The 22996-nt window shown below is 39.8% G+C and overlaps 1 protein-coding gene across 1 annotated transcript in view; it reads right to left on the bottom strand.

Annotated features, from left to right (window-relative positions):
* Nucleotides 1-10505: 10505 nt before the first annotated feature.
* Nucleotides 10506-22996, bottom strand: part of VWDE (von Willebrand factor D and EGF domains) — an 88988-nt gene continuing 76497 nt past the window's right edge. Inside the window, 1 exon segment of the mRNA XM_061198235.1 lies at nucleotides 10506-10637. Within this exon segment, the coding sequence (XP_061054218.1) occupies nucleotides 10506-10637 (132 nt within the window).

Genomic DNA, 22996 nt, shown 5'->3' with positions numbered 1-22996 from the left:
TATATATAAGGCACTGCATTTGGTACTAAAGGGGATAAAAAAGATGAAAGTAATACAGTTCCAACTTCAAAAACAGACAGTTTAGTGGCTATGAATAAAGTGGTTCCCACCTTTATCTCTTGGACACTTCATCCTCCTCTCTTCTTCAGTGTTCAATTCAGTGCTGTGGTGGAGAATAGAGTTGGAGTACAACTATAGCATTTTGGGGGACTGGGAGAATGGGATACCTAAGGAAGACCATGGGAGTCTGAGCATAGCTTTCCAATTAGTGTACTGCAGATTGGTTACAGGTGTGGCAGCCTTCTAGCAGCCGCGTGACCTGGGGCTGCTTGCCCTCTCAAGCTGTGAGCATTCTTGTTAGTTTGTCCTAATGGACTGAACAAACATTTTCTATGAATGCTATGGAGGGAAAATGTTGGGAAGCCCTGTAGTTGAAGGAAATGATGAACAAAATAATTTTTTTTGTTAGCCCTATTAGCTCTGACAGGAAGCATGTGGCATATTTCCCAAACTTTCATTAGAATAGACTATAGCATTATTAATATTTTCCCTTAAGTCAACTCTGGGTTTCAACTTAGGTCTGATTTTATCATTTTATGATTTATTAAAGGCAGAGATATAGCAATTATATAAATAATACGTATATAGTCTTAGTTCTAAGTAATGTGAAGGTAAAAATGATTTCTGAGGACCACCATCTTATATATCAATTCTGGGTGTAGACACATACTGATTTACAAGGAGTTCAAAATAAATATATAGAATGAGTCACTTAAAACATTCTTTTTGAAACAACATGACTTTAAATGCTGGTAGCTTTGTTCAGATCCTCTTTTCACTTTCCAGTTGTAGAAATACGGTATTCACGGACACTTGCTCTGAGTGGTAAGCATTTTTATTTAGTTTACCTAGAACTGTAGACCAAATCCCAACAGCAGGGTGCCACTTTGACTTGATTTACAAACTACCTATTTAAGTTTTTGGACAGTTCACTCTCATAGGATTCCAGTTGAGCTACAGATGTTTAGCCAGGGCTGTTGGCTGTATCCAGAATTAATTGGAACTCTAACTAGGACAAATAACAAATATATTCATCTGTGTTATCCTAATCAAAATCCTGACAAATTTTCATGGAACTTGACAAGCTAACTCTAAAACTCAGATGGAATAATAAATGGGCAAGACTAGCCAAGAAAATTTTGAAAAATAAGCAGAAGTGTGTTTGCCATACAAGCTATTAGATCCTATATTAGATCATACTTTATAGAAATCAAAACAGCCTATTAGTGACCAAGAAATAGAAAAACAGGTTTTAGGAACTGAATACAGATTCATAAAAGTCCTTTACCTCAAAGTCCTTTACCTTTAAAACTGGTAGGTTAAAGACATACTATTTAATAAATGGTGTCAGAGTGATTTATTATTCATTTGGGGAAAAAAGGTTAAATTCGTGCCTCACATTGTTCACTAAAATAAACAATGTGAGAGAGGTGAAGGATCTAGACCAAGGGTCAGAAAACTGATCCATGGCCTGGCTGCCTGTTTTTGTAAATAAAGCTTTATAAGAACACAGCCTTGCCCATTTCTTTATGAATTGTCTTTCACACAACAGCAGAGTTGAGTTGTGATGCAACAAGGACCATTTGGACTACAAATCCTAAAATATTTACTCTTTGGCCTTTTAAGAAAAACTTGTCTGACCCCTGATTTAGACATTAAAGAATCACCATAAAGCATTTTTCAGGGGGTAGAAAAAATAGGATTATGTTTATGGCTTTTGGGTATAGCCAAATTAGTTATAGAAGGCTAACTGCTATATCAAATAATCCCAGTATATCGGTAGTTTCTCACAATGAAAGTTTACTTCTCACTTTATGTTCAGGTCCTAAGCAGTTGGCTGTTCTGTTGCAAGCAGTCTCTTAGAAGTGTAGAATCCTGCCATCCCTTAATGCAGTGAAGACCTGCTCTAGATCCTGTAGGGGAGCAGAATTTTACCACCCTAAAATGTCTCTTTGGCATATTAATTGTTTCAAGCTGGTCATTTTCTGAGAACCAGCAGACATGGGAGGGGCTCTGAAAACCAAGTAGGAATTGCCCTTTTTAAAGAAACATTTGTTTACATTTGTAAGGGAAATCTCCATTTGTAAGGGTGTCTCCCTCTCTGTGCCTGGAAGAGGAAGATCACCAAACTTCTAGAAACTCTTGTCCCAGGAGAAGGCAATGACTTAAATCTGCAAAAAAGCCTTACCCTGTTTACTGTGCTTTTCCTGGTAACCTCCCATAGCTGACTCTCCCTACCCTCAACTTCCTTTCTTATCTTTAGTTGAGGATGGTATTTAAGGTGAAGGCTTTGGCCATTTTGGGGAGTTACTCAGTTTTTTAGGTCTCTCCTATGTATACATGTTATTAAACTTTGATTTTCTCCTGTTAATCTGTCTCATGTCAATTTAATTCTTAGACCAGCCAGAAGAACCTACATAGGTAGAGGAAAATTTCTTCCTCCTCAACACTATTTATAGTTCTTATTTTTTTTGTAATTAAATAGCATCAATTATATAATTAAAACAAGAAATATACTCACACAGTAGGAGTCAGAATTGTTCCAGAGAAAGATATCTGAAGTGCTTAAAAAAAAAAAAAAATGTAAAAAGATGTCATTTCAACCATACATATTTTTTAGTCTCAGTGGAACAACATTATTACTAAAACTTAACTTTATAATTGCTAGTGATTATTTTGAGAGCAAATTCAAATGTACTATACAGACAGTCTATGTTAATTTTGCACAGAGATATTTAATATGTCACTTAGGTTCTACAATCAGTTTTATTTTGTTCAGTGCAATATAGTACATAAAACATACCTATTATAAAATCTATTTTCTAAATGAAGACAGTTTAATGTTTTGTTTCCCATATTAGTGAATTTCATGGAGCAAGTATCTTTCTAGACAATTTAAGATTATGGAAATTAAGTTGATATTGCTTAGCCAATCTTTACATGAAGTATGCTTGTTGAAACAAATATGTCATTTATGAATTATATACAAACAATGTAATGTAGGTGAATTGTGCTGACACCATAGAGGTGATTATAGCGTTCGGGTTTATGTGTGCTCAAAGAACAAAGCAGCTAAAGGACTAATAAGTCAGTTGCCCTTTGTATGAGTGGCTTCTTTATGCATTAGTCATCTGTCTACTGGGACTCATGATTCTAATGGCAAAGTTCCTCACAAAGATAATGTTACTCCTTCCTCTGTTGGCGAAATCTTGTTGCCTCAGAATATCCATTCTCTTCTTTTTAGAGCTCTGAGTTTCAGGTGGGTCCCTTGCCAATAAGTAAAAGACTACCTTTACCAGCCTGCCTTGTGGCTAGATGTGGCATATGACTAAATCTAGGCCAATAATATGTAAGTGGAAGCACTGTATATGGGACTCATGGGTAGTTTTTGAAGGAAAAGGGCATGCTCTTCTCTCTCATCCTCTTTTCTGTTGCCTTGAACCCAGATTAAATGACAGGAGCTCTAGCAGTTCTTTCAGACTATGAAGTAACCATGAATTAGAAACCAACACTGAAGGTGATGAACAAGAAATAAAGACTTTCTCAACAAACATTGAGGGAATTTGTTGCTGATAGGACCTGCCTGGCAAGTAATGTTAAAATAATTTCTTCAAAGAGAAGATATAGGTCAAAAACGTGTATCTACATAAAGAAAGGAAGAACTTTAGAGATGGAATAAGAGAAACAAAGGTCATTCAACACGGTGCTGGGTTAGGAATGTCCCTTGGGAGTTCATTTGTGAATCCCCAAACCCAGGCCCATCATGCTGCAGACCTTCTGTAAGGGTTTCCCAAGAAGTGAACACCAAAACCTGGAATAAGAAATACTGGTGCTCAGGCTTCCCTGGTGGTGCAGTGGTTAAGAATCCAATGCAGGAGACACAGGTTCAAGCCCTGGTCCGGGAAGATCCCACATGCCACAGAGCAACTAAGCCTGTGTGCCACAACTACTGAAGCCTGCGCTCTAGAGCCCGTGAGCCACAACTACTGAGCCCGTGTGCCACAACTACTGAAGCCCGTGCGCCTAGAGCCCGTGCTCCACAACAAGAGAAGCCACCGCAATGAGAAGCCTGCGCACCACAACAAAGATTAGCCCCGTACTCACCGCAACTAGAGAAAGCCCACGGGCAGCAACGAAGACCAGACGCAGCCAAAAATAAATAAGTCAATTAAAAAAAAAAGAAATATTGGGGCTCACAGTTAAAGAACCTGCCAGAGGGAGATGATCTTCAAAGCAATGCCACTCTTTCATCATTTCCCATTCCACTTTTGGCATTAATATAATTTCACTGGAAAAGGTAAATGGTAAGTTATACAAATAAATATTTTTAAAACAGGAAATAAGCAAAGAAAAAAACAAAAACTAGAGTTACCACCGTCCTCTTCATCCTTTTATTCTAACTGTACCCCCCTTTACACTATAGCTCCCACTTTAAACAAAGCCTATGAAATGGTACACAGTAGGTCTCTTGAACTTTAGGCATTGATGTACCACTTTCACGATTGTCATCATTCCCACTGTGGAAGTAAAATTCATATTTTATGGCAAGACAAGAAAACTTTAAACATAAAAATTTTTCTCTGCCCTTTGGCCTCCTCTCTCCTACTCTGCACTGTATATCTGCATTATGCATCAACCAAACCTCCCATCAGCAGAAATGCCTGCTCAACCATAAAGAGCAACATTCTCCTAGCACCAGCAAGACAACTCCTTAAAAGATAACATTCCTTTCTAATCTTACAAGGGGCCACAATGACACTTAGATCAAATCAGGATTGTGTAAACTGTCAATAATACATCATTTAAGGTACAGCCCTCTGTCTCAAAAAACTTATATAACTGTGCCTTGGCTTCTAATGGGTAGAAGCTTCTCGGAGCTTTCTGAGATGCTATCCCTGAGTTATAATCCTCAATTTGGCTCGGATAAAATTTTCCACTTCTTAGATTGAGTGATTAATTTTTCGTTGACACCACTGACCCCAGCCACATAGTCTACCTACTCTAGCCTTCTCCTAAGCAATAATTTCCATAATATCACAGTTTGATTGGGAAATCATATTGTTTTAAAATTATGTAATCACTAAATTTAAATATATTTATGTATAGAGAAAAATTAAGTCCTGTGCCACTGTTAACAAACGTATCACACCTTGGGAAATTCAGGGATGGAAGTTAGAGTATTGGGCTAGCTGTCAGAAGACCAGAGGTCTAGAACTGGTTCTGCCCCTTAAGGAGCTGTGCTTTTGCAAAGTATATAACCTTTCAAAGCCTCAGTTTCCTTGTCTCTAGAATGAATATAGCATAATTGAGGCCCATGGTATATCTTTCAATAAATGTTAGCAAATGTACCAATAATTTCCTTGTCACCCATTGTGATATTGTGATTTATAATAAGAAAGATATATTTGGTCTTCATTGCAAATTGACACAGAGGTCATAAAACCCTTGACATTTCCTAAGTGATGAGTAATAAAACTGCCTTTTGTTATTCATAACAAGCCTCTTTCACTCACACGAGAATTTATGTTAATGACGTGATTTTTGAAAAGCCCCTAAGGATGGGGGCCAGTTGCCTCTAATCAACTATGCGATTAGAGGGTTGGAATTTTCAACCCCACCCTTGAGACCTTTAGGGAGGGGAGTGGGGCTAGAGATTGAGTTCAATCACCAGTGGCCAATCATCTAATAAATAATGTCTATGTAATAAAGCCTCCATAAAACCCCCAAAAGACAGGTTTGGAAGAGCTTCCAGGTTGGTGAATGCATCCACGTGCTGGGAGGGTGGCGAACCTCAGTTCCACAGGCCAGAGCTCCTGCGCTCAGGACCCTCTGGACCTTACCCAGTGAATGAATTTATCAGGTTGTTCATCTGTATCCTTTACAACATCCTCTATAATAAGCTGGTAAACATAAGTAAATGTTTCCCTGAGCTCTGTGAGCCATTTTAGCAAATTACTGAATTCAAGGAAGAGGTCATGGAAATCCCAGTTTTTAGCCAGTGAGTCAGAAGTACAGATGACAACCTGGACTTCAATTGGTGTCTAAAGTAGGGGCAGTCTTATGGGACTGAGCCCTTAACCTGTGGGATCTGATTCTATTGTTACTGAATTAGCCAGTCCCTCTCTTGGAGTCCTAGCTGAACCGAAGCCTTCCTGGCTCAGTGAGGGAGTTCTATTCTGCTCAGGTTCACACTTTCAATAACAAAACTGAGTTTGGTGCAAGCAAAACAGGCTTTTATTCAATGGCCAGAGAATGGAGAAGGGAAGCTCATGCTCTAAAATCACCTTCTCCCTGAAGGGATGAAAGTGGGGGACTTTTAAGGGGTAAGAGGCAGACAGGTCATCAGGGCTCTAGGAAAAGGGTGGAGATTTCCAGGTGAAATAGGAGGGAAGGGAGCAGGGCACAAATTTTAAAAGAAACATATAGCCACAGTACATGACAAAGACTGGTTAGAACCATCTGGGTCCAAGATGGTGGAAGATTCGACCTCTAGTAGACCTTGAGCCTCATTATACACTCATTGTAAAACATTAGCATATGCTAAATAACACACCCACGAGCGCCATGACAGTTCTGAGGCCAACCATAAAAGGTCAAAAAGTGGGCGGTGGCCCAGTTCCTGGAAATCCCCGCCCCTTCCCCAAAATAATTGGAATAATCCTCTCACTCATTAGCCTGTGAAATTACCCAGCCCATATAAATAACCACGCCATATTTTGAAGCCTCTTGCCTTCCGAGATGGCCCACGCTCTGCCTGTGGAGTGTGTTTCTCTCTAAATAAACCCACTTCTTACCTATCACTTCATCTCCGAATTCTTTTGCGATGAAGCAAGAACCTTAAATTCACCAGGAACACAGGGGCAGCTGGGGGCATCTGGGGCATTTGCAGTCTTCCAGGCTCCAGGTTTCCTCTGCACAGGGTATTCCTGTGGTCAAATCAGAGCTGGTTCAGGGCGGTTTACCACTATATATCTCTGAAAGCATGTATCTCTCAAAGTATAGCTGCAAAGCATCTCTGCCAAACACAGGTACAGCTGAAACAAACACAGAGATGAATCAGGGCGTGTCCTTCAGCTCTCAGGGGTTGGTATGGAGACATAGAGATAAATCAAGGCAAGGAAAGTGGTGACCTTTAACCTACTTGGCCCACTATCTTGGATCTAGCCAGTTCAGTTTGGTTTTTTCATGGGCCTTTGTGGCATCCTGTTGATAAAACACAATTAGGCTACAAGGTTAAAAACAGGTCTGCGGCCTGGGCTGCACAGCATGGGTGACACTATCTCCAGGTAGAGTCAGAATTCAGTTAAATCTGTAGGATACTCAGTACATGTTCACGGAGAATTGGAGCATTGTTTGGTGGTGTTGGAAAGCAAACCACCCACTGATAACTTTCCATCCCTCAACTATTTTGCCTCTTTTCCCTATCTCTGGAAGGAAGCAAAATGTCCTTCACCTAGAAGGCTTTCTAAAAGCTGGGTGAGGGACTTTCCTCGTGGTCCAGTGGGTAAGACTCCGTGCTCCCAATGCAGGGGGCCTGGGTTCAATCTCTGGTCGGGGAACTAGATCCTGCATGCATGCCTCAACTAAAGATCCCGCGTGTGGCAACAAACATCTGGCACAGCCTAAATAAGTAAATATTTTTTTAAAAAATTAAATAAATAAAAGCTGGTTGAGCCCTATTTCTGCTATGCTGCCTAAAGTGGATAATGGCCAGTAACTCACAAGAGACAATCCTAGGAAAAATGAGCTAATTTTATAAACCTGTAATGTGAACTCTCAGACACAGAACACTAAAAAGTCAACGTTTTCTGCAGGAGCCATTCAGCACTCCAGGGGAAACTTGATTTGCCTGAATAATAATAAACTATAATGATAATAGCCAAGTGCACCTCACAGGAGTACTAAGCTTTAATGACTCAATATTTGTGGAACCCTTGAGCACCTCCAAAGTTATGTAAGCATAAATGAATAAGTAGGGACACCATATACCATTGTTATTTCTACATTAAATCTCTCTTGGTAATTTCTTATCTTATAATAGCCTGTAAGGTAGGTATTGTATGAGACTATTACATGAAAAAAATTATGGAAGAAATAAGTATAAAATAATATATAGTAGTGATTTCCAGTGAAATAATTATAATCTCATATTAGTGAAAAAGAATGGAGTCCTTAATAGCACCTCTAAAAAGCCATTCCTAGGTTGTAAAGTAGAAAAATGAAAATCTGGAAGAGACCCTTAAGATTTAAATGTCTAAAAAGAGTTTGAAAAAACACTTGCTATTTTTTTTTCTTAGGAAGGAGACAGCTAAGATTTTAGTTGTTTTTTGCACTATGAAGAAATTATAATGATGTTTACTCTGTTTATTTCTTAATAGAAATTGTATACATTATTTTCATACATCTTCCATTCTGCCTTTCCATCTTCCCCTCCATCACCAGCATTATTTATGCAACGTGATAATACTTTTAATGTTCCTAGGTTAAAAAAATATCTTCAGAACCCTGTATATTTTCATCATATTTTCCAAAATGCACCACTGTGATTGTGATATTGTCCCTAATTTCAACTGAGGTAGCTAAAGATAGAATGCGTCGGACCAAACAATGTCTTCAACAAACTTTCTTGTAATACCACAATCTCCACCAATGAAAGATTCATTTCTTCCAGTGAGTTTCATCTATAAAAAATCCTCTGAGAGGATTCTGCTGAAGAGTGCTCTTATTGTCCTTGCTTTTCCCCTTTCACCTAGCTGACATCATTTTCCTCAAGACCAAGGGAGTTTCCAGGGGTGAGAAGGAAAGTAAAAATAATGTTACCTCTTTGATGAGAGTAATTCTGCGTGGGACAACACTGTACCAGGTTTTGAACAGGTTCTTCATCCTGAGAGAGGGCAGATGGGACATGGAGAGGTAGGAGGACATTAATACAAAACCCACATGCTTTATGTTCTGCCTAGGACCAGATGTGATTGCCTATAAGCACTCAGTCGTAGGATTATTTTCCATTCACTGAGTATTCTTGCCAATGTTCTGCTTTTTGTTTACAGCATTGACATGTTGTACACAGTTAATATTTTTACATCCTTACACCCTGTTGAACATACTAAATTTTGTCACTCCAGTAGTATTGGGAGTGGACTTGGACAATAGGGGCCTCTACCCCAGCAGGTGCTGAAGCTGCCATTTTCCATGTCACTCCTACGGGACCAAGGGCATGTGGCCACCCAGAGACTGTGTTCCACCTTCTAGACCATACCATGGTACCTGGGACTCTGGATTGTCTGTTCCACAAGCGTTGAGCCTACTCTTCAACCCCGTGGGAGCTCTTTCCTGGAGTCTCTCTTCCTGTTGGCCTGCTTGCAGTGGGTGTCTTCCTCCCTAGACCCTAAGGGTAAAGCAATGCTGTTAGCAGAGACGTCTATGGATCCTGGTTGTGAGGGTGCCTGTGGGCATTGGAGACCCCTCAAGTGTGGAGTGATATTGGGGTGGGAAGAGACAGGGAGGAGGAATGGATGGTGGAGTGGGGACAGCTGGAGACAGCTGGACCTGCCATCATCATATTCAGTGGTAGAGCAAAGAAAATTCTGAAAAGTCTCAATTAAAACCTTGTCTTGGGACTTCCCTGGCGGTCCAGTGGTTAAGACTCCATGCTTCCACTGCAGAGGGCGCAGGTTCGATCCATGGGGTGCAGCCAAAAAAAAAAAAAAACCTTGCCTCAGCCTCAGGTTTCTTCCAAGACTTTTAAAGAAGAGCCCTGGAGGTAGGGCTTGGGGTCATCAAGTGGGCAGAGAATTCCAGGCATGGACCAGGTGGCATAAAAAGAAATCTTATTTCTTTTTCTTTTCTTTTTTCTTTTTCTTCCTTCCTTCCTTCCTTTTTTTTTTTTTTTGTTCAGAGTCAAAGGAAATCTTTATTCTTTGATCAAAGAATGGAGAGGTACGAACTCCTGCTTTCCCGGTACATGCTCTCCCCGACAGGCCGTGGCACGGCTCCTTTCTACGGGTCTTGTCAGCGCGGGAGAGGGCGGAGTTCTTGCGGGTTGGCGCAGGCGTGCTGCTCACGGCTCCAGCCGGCGGGGCGGGTGCAGCGTCTCTGCGCACAGCCCACCACCGCCATCTTGAACTGAGCGGTCATGCGCAGCTCTTCTGCACACAGCCCGCCAAGCTGAGGTGTCAGGTGCAGACCCTCGACCGTGGGAGCTCCGGTCTGAAGCGCTGGGTGTGTGGACTCTGCATGCGGCCCCCTGTGAGCAAATGAAACCGGACTAAGCCCAAAGGAGAAGAAAAAGGTTAGACTTGACTTTATTGCCCACATTCTATTTTTATTTCCTGGGAATTGTTAATGGGCTTTGCCGGTGACAAATCCCTCCTCTGCCTTTTGTCCTGCTCCTCATTCTTGAGGGGCGCTGATGGGCGCAGGTTGTTTACTGTAACTGCTTCCTGCTAAGTGTGGGTGTTGTCATAACCCGGGGTGGAGGAGCAGGACTTATCCCCAGCTACTTTTAGATCTGTTTGATGGTCCCAAGGCCTCAGCTCTAACTTTTTGTATCCCTGAGTGACCACCTTTGGCCTTACCTTTTGGAGACGAAGGACACCAGACAATTTAATATACCTGGCCCAAATATTAGCGAGAGAATAATGGTCACATGTCAAATTTTCCTAAAAATAAAGGTATCTAGGTCTTTTGCCTGTAGGCAAATGTGACCTGATGTCGAGGCTCTTTGCTCTGGCCCGAATATCCCTGATTACGCTTTGGTTGTGTTTTGAAAGAGAAGCTTCAGGTCAGAGAGAGATTCACACTAGTAGTCAAGGGGGTCTCTTGTCCTAGGTTGTTTCTCTGGAGGTTAAGGCTCGGGGAGCTCTTCCCTTGAATGCAACGTCCCCACAGAGTTGCAACCCCCCTTGCGTCACGGTGTTTTTGGCAAGAAAGTAAATTAATTTTGGAACTGTGCTATTCATTTGACTGTTCCTTTACCATATTAAAAAAAATGTTGTTGTAATGGTATATTTGTTTTTACAAAGGTAGAAAATATTTTATTTAACAGTTTGTTGTCTTGCTTATTGTATCTTTGGATGGGCTGGACCTGATTATATAACAGGGCCCTCCCAACTTTCCTGGGTACAATTTTTGGTATACGATTGAGAGGACATTACAGATGAGTGAGATGAGTATTTTCAGATATTTTCAGATGATTCAGATGAGTATTTTTGTAATCAGATACAGTATGCAGCGATGAGCATAGTGTAGTCAATCTCTACGCTAATCAAGATATAGAATATTTTCATGCTACATAATGAAAAGGGGAGAGAGAATGGAGATCTAATGCATACCATGACGTTTTCTTAAAGTAGTACTGCCACATATATCAAAATGGCTCTCTTTTCCTCATAGTTAGCAAAGCACTGATCTATATATAAAGTGAAAAAAATGATTAAATTTCTAATAAGTTCACATATGTAAGTGACTAGTATGGAGAAAGTCATAATATAGTATATTAAAAAGTTATTGTGGGACTTTCTCTTAGGCAATAGAGTGGAAGAACTTTAGAAATAACCCTTTATTTTATATGTAGAAGTAAGTTGAGACCCAGAGCTTCGGCCAGTGCTCCATGATTAAATAGTGTTGATGCCAGATTCCTAATACAAGGAGCTTTCTGCTATAATCACTCCCAAATGGCTGATCCATCATTAATACAAATGCCCCAAAAGATACTTGATATTACGCACAGATTATATTTCTGTTAAACTAGTGTAAACTTTCCCCAGTTCCATATCTCTAGATTCCTGGTTTGTTACATTATTGCTAAATGGTTTAACTGGAATTGACTGACTAGTACTAAGCAAATATTCTGCAAACCTAAGGAAAACTATATATAAAGCGTTAACTGGTAGGTATAGTCTTTTGTTCTTAATTCAAGGATCGTCACTAGACAATGAAGGGACCCCCAAATTAGACATTTTAATTGGGAGACAATATGCAGCAGAAACGTCCATTCAACCCTAAAAATATGTTTGCTTTAGATCTTTGATTAGTGTCACATTCCCACTACTCAATATTTTACAAAAACGTTAGACTAGATGGTTCTGTGTACACTTGGCAGCAGGCTGATTCAGTTTTTTACAACATGAACAATCAAAAGGAAGCTTAACATTATTATTATGAAAAATATATTAACAATTAAATTTTAAAGGAAAATATGTTTATATTTTGAAGGTAACATTTCTTTTTGGTCCGTGCAGCAGGACAAAAAGTTGATTGTGTGAGGAGCAAAGATTTCTACCTTATATTGAGTTCATTTGGATGGGAGAGGAGAATACGTCTTTTTAAAAAATAGAGATATAACTTACACAAACTAAAGTGCTCAGATCTTAAATATACAGCTTGATAAAATTGTATGTGTTGATTCACTCGTGTAACCACTACCCTAATCAAGATATAAAACATTCTAGACCTCCCTGAAGATTCCCTCATGTCCCTACCCAGACAGTAATCCCCACCACACACATACCAGTATCCTGATTTTATCACCATATTAGTTTCTTTTTGAACTTCCTGTAAATAGGCTCATACATCATGTACTCTTTTGTGTCTGGCTTATTTCACTCAACATTAAATTTGTCAGATTCATACATGTTGTTGTGTGTATCAGTAATAAGTTGTTTTTTATTACTGTGCAGGAATTGATAGGTCAAGGATTATAATTATGTATGGCATTTGTAGGAAAAGGCAAATATTTTCCCAAATTGGTGATAACAGTAAAAGTTCTATTTGCTCCACACCCTCACACATCCTTCTTTGGGCTTTTTCGTTTTAGCTATTCTGGTGGATATGGAGTGGTTTTATCTTGCAGTCCTCTGAAAACTAATATTTTGAGGATCTTTTTTTATATTTATTGTCTATTTTGATATTCTCTTTTAGGAAGTATTGTGTAAATCTTACCCATTAACAATTGAATGTTCTTTTTCTCATTTAGTAGGAATTCTTTGTATGTTCTGGATATGAGCCTGTTGATACATATGTATTGAGGTTATTTTCTCTCAGTTTTAGCTTACCTTTCATTCTCTTGATAATTTATTTTACTGAACAGTTCTTAATTTTAACAAATGTCAATATTTTTATGGCTACTGCATGGATGTATTTTATTTTTATTTATGTAGAGGCTTCGTTGTTTAGCTTTCACATAAGTCTATGACCAATATCTGAGTAATTTTGTATGTGGTATAAAATACAGGTCCAGGTTCTTTTAAAGTTAAATATGTGTAGTCCAATTGATACAGTGCCATTATTGAGAAGATTGTCATCTATGAAACTGCAGTTGAGACACGTGCAAGGACCAATTATAGTCATAGCATTTCCTTTGGAGGAGACTGAACCTGTCAAAAAAAAAAAAAAAAGGAAAGAAAGAAAGAAAGAGAAACAGGGACATTCTGAAAAATGTCTCGTTATTTGGTATTAGGGACATTTTGGTTTTGGATTAAGAGATAAATTCTGAAAAATGTATATTAATATTCTAAAATAAAAAGTTTATTTAAAGATGTATGCAGATTTCCAGTTTCAACTCTGACATGCAAGGAAATTAGATGTCATCACTCATAAGAAAAATCATGAAGAATAATCTGAAAATCGATGACTTATCTTGGGCTTATCGGAGAACTGAGGTTACAGGGCAAACCACTATGCAAAATCTGGAGAGATAGGCAAATATAAAGAATCATAGATAAAATAAGTTTTCTGCTTACAGGAGCAGGAGCTGCTGTAGCTACAGACTGGTAGGGACACTTAAATGTCACTTTCATGAAGTGTGGGAGGCAGACCTAAACTAGTGTGATAAGGAGAGACTTCTGAGGTCCATAGTCTTAGAGAGGGTCCCCACACTTTTCCTGGGTTTTACTTACGTTTTATCTCCACATTCACTGAACTTGTCTTCTCCTCTGGTCAGTGTGCTGTTAAAATTATTCAATAAGTTATTAATTCAGATACTATATTTTGCTGTTCCATTGTCCTAAAATGTCCATTAGGATATTTTTTATAGATTTTAAACTTCTGCAAAAATCATTCATTTTTCATTCATTTCCTCATTATTTCCCACTACCTTTAATACATATATATTTTAACAATATATTTATATATTTAACAATTCGTGGAGTATAATTGCTTTACAATGGTGTATTAGTATTTGTATTTACAATGGTATATTTACAATGGTGTATTTACAATGGTGTATTTACAATGGTGTATTTCATTCATTTCCTCATTATTTCCCACTACCTTTAATACATATATATTTTAACAATATATTTATATAACAATTCGTGGAGTATAATTGCTTTACAATGGTGTATTAGTATTTGTATTTACAATGGTGTATTTACAATGGTGTATTTACAATGGTGTATTTACAATTACATTGTATTTACAATGGTGTATTAGTTTCTGCTTTATAACAAAGTGAATCAGCTATACATATATCCCCATATCTCCTCCCTCTTGCGTCTCCCTCCCATCCTCCCTACCCCACCCCTCTAGGTGATCACAAAGCACCTAGCTGATCTCCCTGTGCTATGTGGCTGCTTCCCACTAGCTATCTATTTTACATTTGGTAGTGTATATATGTCCATGCCACTCTCTCACTTTATCCCAGCTTACCCTTCCCCCTCCCCGTGTTCTCAAGTCCATTCTCTAGTTCTGCAACTTTATTCCTGTCCTGCCCCTAGGTTCTTCAGAACCACTTTTTTTTTAGATTCCATATATATGTGTTAGCATACGGTATTTGTTTTTCTCTTTCTGACTTACTTCACTCTGTATGACAGACTCTAGGTCCATCCACCTCACTACAAATAACTCAATTTCGTTTCATTTTATGGCTGAGTAATATTCCATTGTATATATGTGCCACATCTTCTTTATCCATTTATCTGTCGATAGACACTTAGGTTGCTTCCATGTCCTGGCTATTGTAAATAGAGCTGCAATGAACATTGTGGTACACGACTCTTTTTGAATTATTGTTTTCTCAGTGTATATGCCCAGTAGTGGGATTGCTGGGTCGTATGGTAGTTCTATTTTTAGTTTTTTAAGGAACCTCCATACTGTCCTCCATAGTGGCTGTATCAACTTACATTCCCACCAACAGTGCAAGAGGGTTCCCTTTTCTCCACACCCTCTCCAGCATTTATTGTTTGTAGATTTTATGATGATGGCCATTCTGACTGGTGTGAGGCGATATCTCATTGTAGTTTTGATTTGCATTTCTCTAATGATTAATGTTGTGGAGCATTCTTTCATGTGTTTGTTGGCAATCTGTATATCTTCTTTGGAGAAATGTCTATTTAGGTCTTCTGCCCATTTTTGGATGGGGTTGTTTGCTTTTTGATATTGAGCTGCATGAGCTCCTTGTAAATTTTGGAAATTAATCCTTTTTTAGTTGCTTGATTTGCAAATATTTTCTCCCATTCTGAGGACTGTCTTTTTGTCTTCTTTATGGTTTCCTTTGCTGTGCAAAAGCTTTTAAGTTTCATTAGGTCCCATGTGTTTATTTTTGTTTTTATTTCCATTTGTCTAGGAGCTGGGTCAAAAAGGATCTTGCTGTGATTTATGTCATAGAGTGTTCTGCCTATGTTTTCCTCTAAGAGTTTGATAGTGTCTGGCCTTACATTTAGGTCTTTAATCCATTTTGAGGTTATTTTTGTGTATGGTGTTAGGGAGTGTTCTAATTTCATACTTTTACATGTAGCTGTCCAGTTTTCCCAGCACCACTTATTGAAGAAGCTGTCTTTTCTCCACTGTATATGCTTGCCTCCTTTATCAAAGATAAGGTGACCGTGCGTGGGTTTATCTCTGGGCTTTCTATCCTGTTCCATTGATCTATATTTCTGTTTTTGTGCCAGGACCATACTATCTTGATTACTGCAGATTTGTAGTATAGTCTGAAGTCAGGAAGCCTGATTCCTGCAGCTCCGTTTTTCTTTCTCAAGATTGCTTTGGCTATTCAGGGTCTTTTGTGTTTCCATACAAATTGTGAAATTTTTTGTTCTAGTTCTGTGAAAAATGCCAGTGGCAGTTTGATAGGGATTGCACTGAATCTGTAGATTGCTTTGGGTAGTATATTCATTTTCACAATGTTGATTCTTCCAAACCAAGAACATGATATATCTCTTCATCTGTTTGTATCATCTTTAATTTCATTCATCAGTGTCTTACAGTTTTCTGCATACAGGTCCTTTGTCTCCTTAGGTAGGTTTATTCCTAGGTATTTTATTCTTTTAGTTGCAATGGTAAATGGGAGTGTTTCCTTAATTTCTCTTTCAGATTTTTCATCATTAGTGTATAGGAATGCAAGGATTTCTGTGCATTAATTTTGTATCGTGCTACTTTACCAAATTCATTGATTAGCTCTAGTAGTTTTCTGGTGGCATCTTTAGGATTCTCTATGTATAGTATCATGTCATCTGCAAACAGTGACAGCTTTACTTCTTCTTTTCCGATTTGGATTGCTTTTATTTCTTTTTCTTCTCTGATTGCTGTGGCTAAAACTTCCAAAACAATGTTGAATAATAGTGGTGAGAGTGGGCAACCTTGTCTTGTTCCTGATCTTGGTGGAAATGGTTTCAGTATTTTACCGTTGAGAATGATGTTGGCTGTGGGTTTGTCATATATAGCCTTTATTGTGTTAGGTAAGTCCCTGTATGCCTACTTTCTGGAGGGTTTTTGTTATAAAGGGGTGTTGAATTTTGTTGAAAGCTTTTTCTGCATCTACTGAGATGATCATATGGTTTTTCTTCTTCAATTTGTTAATATGGTGTATCACATTGATTGATTTGCATATATTGAAGAATCCTTGCATTCCTGGGATAAACCCCACTTGATCATGGTGTATGATCCTTTTAATGTGCTGTTGGATTCTGTTTGCCAGTGTTTTGTTGAGGATTTTTCATCTATGTTCATCAGTGATATTGGCCTGTAGTTTTCTTTCTTTGTGACATCTTTGTCTGGTTTTGGTTTCAGGGTGATGGTGGCCTTGTAGAATGAATTTGGGAGTGTTCCTCCCTGTGCTATAGTTTGGAAGAGTCTGAGAAGGATAGGTGTTAGCTCTTCTCTAAATGTTTGATAAAATTCGCCTGTGAAGCCATCTGGTCCTGGGCTTTTGTTTGTTGGAAGATTTTTAATCACAGTTTCAATTTCAGTGCTTGTGATTGGTCTGTTTATATTTTCTACTTCTTCCTGGTTCATTCTGGGAAGGTTGTGCTTTTCTAAGAATTTATCCATTTCTTCCAGGTTGTCCATTTTATTGGCATAGAGTTGCTTGTAGTAATCTCTCATGATCCTTTGTATTTCTGCAGTGTCAGTTGTTACTTCTCCTTTTTCATTTCTAATTCTATTGATTTGAGTCTTCTCCCTTTTTTTCTTGATGAGTCTGGTTTATCAATTTTGTTTATCTTCTCAAAGAACCAGCTTTTAGTTTTATTGATCTTTGCTATCATTTCCTTCATTTCTTTTTCATTTATTTCTGATCTGATCTTTATGATTTCTTTCCTTCTGCTAACTTTGGGGGTTTTTTGTTCTTCTTTCTCTAATTGCTTTAGGTGCAAGGTTAGGTTGTTTATTTGAGGTGTTTCCTGTTTCTTAAGGTAGGATTGTATTGCTATAAACTTCCCTCTTAGAACTGCTTTTTTTTTTTTTTAATTTTATTTATTTATTTATTTATTTATGGCTGTGTTGGGTCTTCGTTTCTGTGCGAGGGCTTTCTCTAGTTGTGGCAAGCGGGGGCCACTCTTCATCGCGGTGCACGGGCCTCTCACTATCACGGCCTCTCTTGTTGCAGAGCACAGGCTCCAGATGCGCAGGCTTAGTAACTGTGGCTCATGGGCCCAGTTGCTCCATGGCATGTGGGATCTTCCCATACCAGGGCTCGAACCCAGACCAGGGCTTGAACCTGTGTCCCCTGCATTGGCAGGCAGATTCTCATCCACTGCGCCACCAGGGAAGCCCCCCTTAGAACTGCTTTTGCTGCATCCCATAGGTTTTGGGTCGTCGTGTCTCCATTGTTATTTGTTTCTAGGTATTTTTTGATTTCTCCTTTGATTTCTTCAGTTATCACTTGGTTATTAAGTAGTGTATTGTTTAGCCTCCATGTGTTTGTATTTTTTACAGATCTTTTCCAGTAATTGATATCTAGTCTCATAGCATTGTGGTCGGAAAAGATACTTGATACGATTTCAATTTTCTTAAATTTACCAAGGCTTGATTTGTGACCCAAGATATGATCTATCCTGGAGAATGTTCCATGAGCACTTGAGAAAAATGTGTATTCTGTTGTTTTTGGGTGGAATGTCCTATAAATATCAATTAAGTCCATCGTGCTTAATGTATCATTTAAAGCTTGTGTTTCCTTATTTATTTTCATTTTGGATGATCTGTCCATTGGTGAAAGTGGGGTGTTAAAGTCCCCTACTATGATTGTGTTACTGTCGATTTCCCCTTTTATGGCTGTTAGTATTTGCCTTATGTATTGAGGTGCTCCTATGTTGGGTGCATAAATATTTACAATTGTCATATCTTCTTCTTGGATTGATCCCTTGATCATTATGTAGTGTCCTTCTTTGTTTCTTGTAATAGTCTTTATTTTAAAGTCTATTTTGTCTGATATGAGAATTGCTACTCCAGCTTTCTTTTGATTTCCATTTGCATGGAATATCTTTTTCCATCCCCTCACTTTCACTCTGTATGTGTCCCTAGGTCTGAAGTGGATCTCTTGTAGACAGCATATATACAGGTCTTGTTTTTGTATCCATTCAGCTAGTCTGTGTCTTTTGGTTGGAGCATATAATCCATTTACATTTAAGGTAATTATCGATACGTATGTTCCTATTACCATTTTCTTAATTGTTTTGGGTTTGTTATTGTAGGTCTTTTCCTTCTCTTGTGTTTCCTGCCTAGAGAAGTTTCTCTAGCATTTGTTGTAGAGCTGGTTTGGTGGTGCTGAATTCTCTTAACTTTTGCTTGTATGTAAAGGTTTAATTTCTCCTTTGAATCTGAATGAGATCCTTGCTGGGTAGAGTAATCTTGGTTGTAGGTTTTTCCCTTTCATCACTTTAAATACGTCCTGCTACTTCCTTCTGGCTTGCAGAGTTTCTGCTGAAAGATCAGCTGTTAACCTTATGGGGATTCCCTTGTATGTTATTTGTTGTTTTTCCCTTGCTGCTTTTAATATTTTTTCTTTGTATTTAATTTTTGATAGTTTGATTAATATGTGTCTTGGCGTGTTTCTCCTTGGATTTATCCTGTATGGGACTCTCTGTGCTTCTGGGACTTGATTAACTATTTCCTTTCCCATATTAGGGACGTTTTCAACTATAATCTCTTCAAATATTTTCTCAGTCCTTTTCTTTTTCTCTTCTTCTTCTGGGACCCCTATAATTCGAATGTTGGTGCGTTTAATGTTGTCCCAGAGGTCTCTGAGACTGTCCTCAATTCTTTTCATTCTTTTTTCTTTATTCTGCTCTGTGGTAGTTTTTTCCACTATTTTATCTTCCAGGTCACTTATGCGTTCTTCTGCCTCAGTTATTCTGCTATTGATTCCTTCTAGAGAATTTTTAATTTCATTTACTGTGTTGTTCATCATTGTTTGTTTGCTCTTTAGTTCTCCTAGGTCTTTGTTAAACGTTTCTTTTATTTTCTCCATTCTATTTCCAAGATTTTGGATCATCTTTACTATCATTATTCTGAATTCCTTTTTAGGTAGACTGCCTATTTCCTCTTCATTTGTTAGGTCTGGTGGGTTTTTGCCTTGCTCTTTCATCTGCTGTGTGTTTTTCTGTCTTCTCATTTTGCTTAACTTACTGTGTTTGGGGTCTCCTTTTCGCAGGCTGCAGGTTCATAGTTCCCGTTGTTTTTAGTGTCTGCCCCCAGTGGCTAAGGTTGGTTCAGTGGGTTGTGTAGGCTTCCTGGTGGAGGGGACTGGTGCCTGTGTTTTGGTGGATGAGGCTGGATCTTGTGTTTCTGGTGGGCAGGTCCACGTCCAGTGGTGTGTTTTGGGGTGTCTGTGACCTTATTATGATTTTAGGCAGCCTTTCTGCTAGTGGGTGGGGTTGTGTTCCTGTCTTGCTAGTTGTTTGGCATGGGGTGTCCAGCACTGTAGCTTGCTGGTCGTTGAGTGGAGCTGGGTCTTGGCATAGAGATGGAGATCTCTGGGAGATTTTTGCCATTTGATATTTCGTGGAGCTGGGAGGTCTCTGGTGGTCCAATGTCCTTAACTCGGCTCTCCCACCTCAGAGGCATAGGCCTGATGCCCGGCCAGAGCACCAGGACCTTATCATCCACATGGCTCAGAATAAAAGGGAGAAAAAAAGAAAGAAAGAAAGAAAAAATAAATAAATAGAATAAAATAAAGGTATTAAATTAAAAAATAAAAAATAGTTATTAAAAATTAGAAAAAATTTAAAAAGTAATTAAAAAAAAATAAAATAAGAGAGGAACCAAACCAAAAAACAAATCCACCAATGATACCGAGCACTAAAAACTGTACTAAAAAAAACTCCTGAAAAACAGACAGAGAGAACCCTAGGATAAATGGTAAAAGCAGAGTTATACAGCCAAAATCACACACAGAAGCATACACATACACACTCACAAAAAGAGAAAAAGGAAAAATATATATATATCATTGCTCCTAAAGTCCACTGTCTCAATTTGGGATGATTTGTTGTCTATTCAGGTATTCCACAGATGCAGGTACATCAAGTTGATTGTGGAGATTTAATCCACAATCAGCTGCTCCTGAGGCTGCTTGGAGAGATTTCCCTTTCTCTTCTTTGTTCGCACAGCTCCTGGGGTTCAGCTTTGGATTTGGCCCCGCCTCTGCGTGTAGGTCGCCTGAGGGCATCTGTTCTTTGCTCAGACAGGCCGGGGTTAAAGGAGCAGCTGATTCGGGGGCTCTGGCACACTCAGGCCGGGGGGAGGGAGGGGTACGGATGCGGGGCGAGCCTGCGGCGGCAGAGGCCTGCGTGACGTTGCACCAGCCTGAGGCGCACCGTGCGTTCTCCCGGGGAAGTTGTCCCTGGATCACAGGACCCTGGTAGTGGCAGGCTGCACAGGCTCCCGGGAGGGGAGGTGTGGAGAGTGACTTGTGCTTGCACACAGGCTTCTTGGTGGCGGCAGCAGCAGCCTTAGCGTCCCCTGCCCGTCTCTGGGGTCTGCGCTGATAGCTGCGGCTCGCGCCCGTCTCTGGAGCTCCTTTAAGCGGTGCTCTTAATCCCCTCTCCTCACTCACCGCGAAACAAAGAGGCAAGAAAAAGTCTCTTGCCTCTTCGGCAGCTCCAGACCTTTTCCCGGACTCCCTCCCGGCTAGCTGTGGTGCACTAGCCCTCTTCAGGCTGTGTTCACGCCGCCAACCCCAGTCCTCTCCCTGCGATCTGACCGAAGCCCAAGCCTCAGCTCCCAGCCCCCGCCCGCCCCGGCGGGTGAGCAGACAAGCCTCTCGGGCTGGTGAGTGCAGGTCAGCACCGATCCTCTGTGCGGGAATCTCTCCGCTTTGCCCTCCGCACCCCTGTTGCTGCGCTCACCTCCGCGGTTCCGAAGCTTCCCCCCTCCGCCACCCGTAGTCTCCACCAGAGAAGGGGCTTCCTAGTGTGTGGAAACCTTTCCTCCTTCACAGCTCCGTCCCAGAGGTGCAGGTCCCGTCCCTATTCTTTTGTCTCTGTTTTTTCTTTTGCCCTACCCAGGTACGTGGGGAGTTTCTTGCCTTTTGGGAGGTCTGAGTTCTTCTGCTAGCGTTCAGTAGGTATTCTGTAGGAGTTGTTCCACACATAGATGTATTTCTGATGTATTTGTGGGGAGGAAGGTTATCTCCCCGACTTACTCTTCCGCCATGTTGAAGGTCTCTCTCCCCCTTTATTATATTAATCATAGTAATTCTGAAGTCTTTTTCTGCAACTCCATTTCCTCAATTATATCTGGGTCTGGACCTATTGACTATTTTACATCTCGAATATAAGTGACTACCTGTTGTTTCTGTTGTTGTTTTTGCTTGTTTAGTAATTTTTAATTTTATGTTAAACAGTGTGAATTTTTGTGTGTGGGAGTTCTTGATTATATTATACTCGTCTAGATTTTGTCATATTTTGCTCTGGCAAGCAGTAAATTACCAGCACCTACTTTGAATGACTTAATTTAAGGACGTGTAGCCCTGATCTATGCTGGTTATACTCTTACTCCTAGTTTTTTGTTCTCACTTGTAAGGCTGACCTTCCTAGACTAAAAGCCCTGTTTGTGACGGACTTTCTGTTCTAGTGGGCCCAAAATCCAGTCTGTGCAGCTTCTAAAATCTCTACTCAACCTTTCAGTATCCCAACAGCTATTCTCTGGTATATCTCCCAGTGCTTCATAATAAACATGCAAACCTTATATATTGGCCAACGACCAGAGGTAAATTGTTTTTTTTAATAAATTTATTTATTTATTTTTGGCTGCATTGTGTCTTCGTTGCTGTGCTGGGCTTTATCTACTTGCGGTGAGCGGGGCTACTCTTCGTTGCGGTGCGTGGGCTTCTCATTGCGGTGGCTTCTCTTGCTGCGGAGCACAGGCTCTAGGCACGCAGGCTTCAGTAGCTGTGGCACACTGGCTCTGTAGTTGCGGCTTGCGGGCTGTAGAGCACAGGCTCAGTAGTTGTGGTGCACGGACTTAGTTGCTCCGCGGCATGTGGTATCTTCCCAGACCAGGGCTCAAACCCGTGTCGCCTGCATTGGCAGGTGGATCCTTAAACACTGAGCCACCAGGGAAGTCCCAGAGGGAAATTTTAATGCATATTTTTGGCCTCCTTGTGTTGGCCTCTTTCTCTTTAGTATTCTGATCCTCAAATCCCAACTGACTATGTAACCCTGAACTCTGATCTTTGTTTTCTTCACCCAGTGAGACTGTACTCTCTGATTGGGCTCTG

The sequence above is a fragment of the Eubalaena glacialis genome, chromosome 8 (assembly GCF_028564815.1).
Source record: "Eubalaena glacialis isolate mEubGla1 chromosome 8, mEubGla1.1.hap2.+ XY, whole genome shotgun sequence".
Lineage (NCBI taxonomy): Eukaryota > Metazoa > Chordata > Mammalia > Artiodactyla > Balaenidae > Eubalaena > Eubalaena glacialis.
This window is presented reverse-complemented; position numbering and strand designations above follow the sequence as displayed.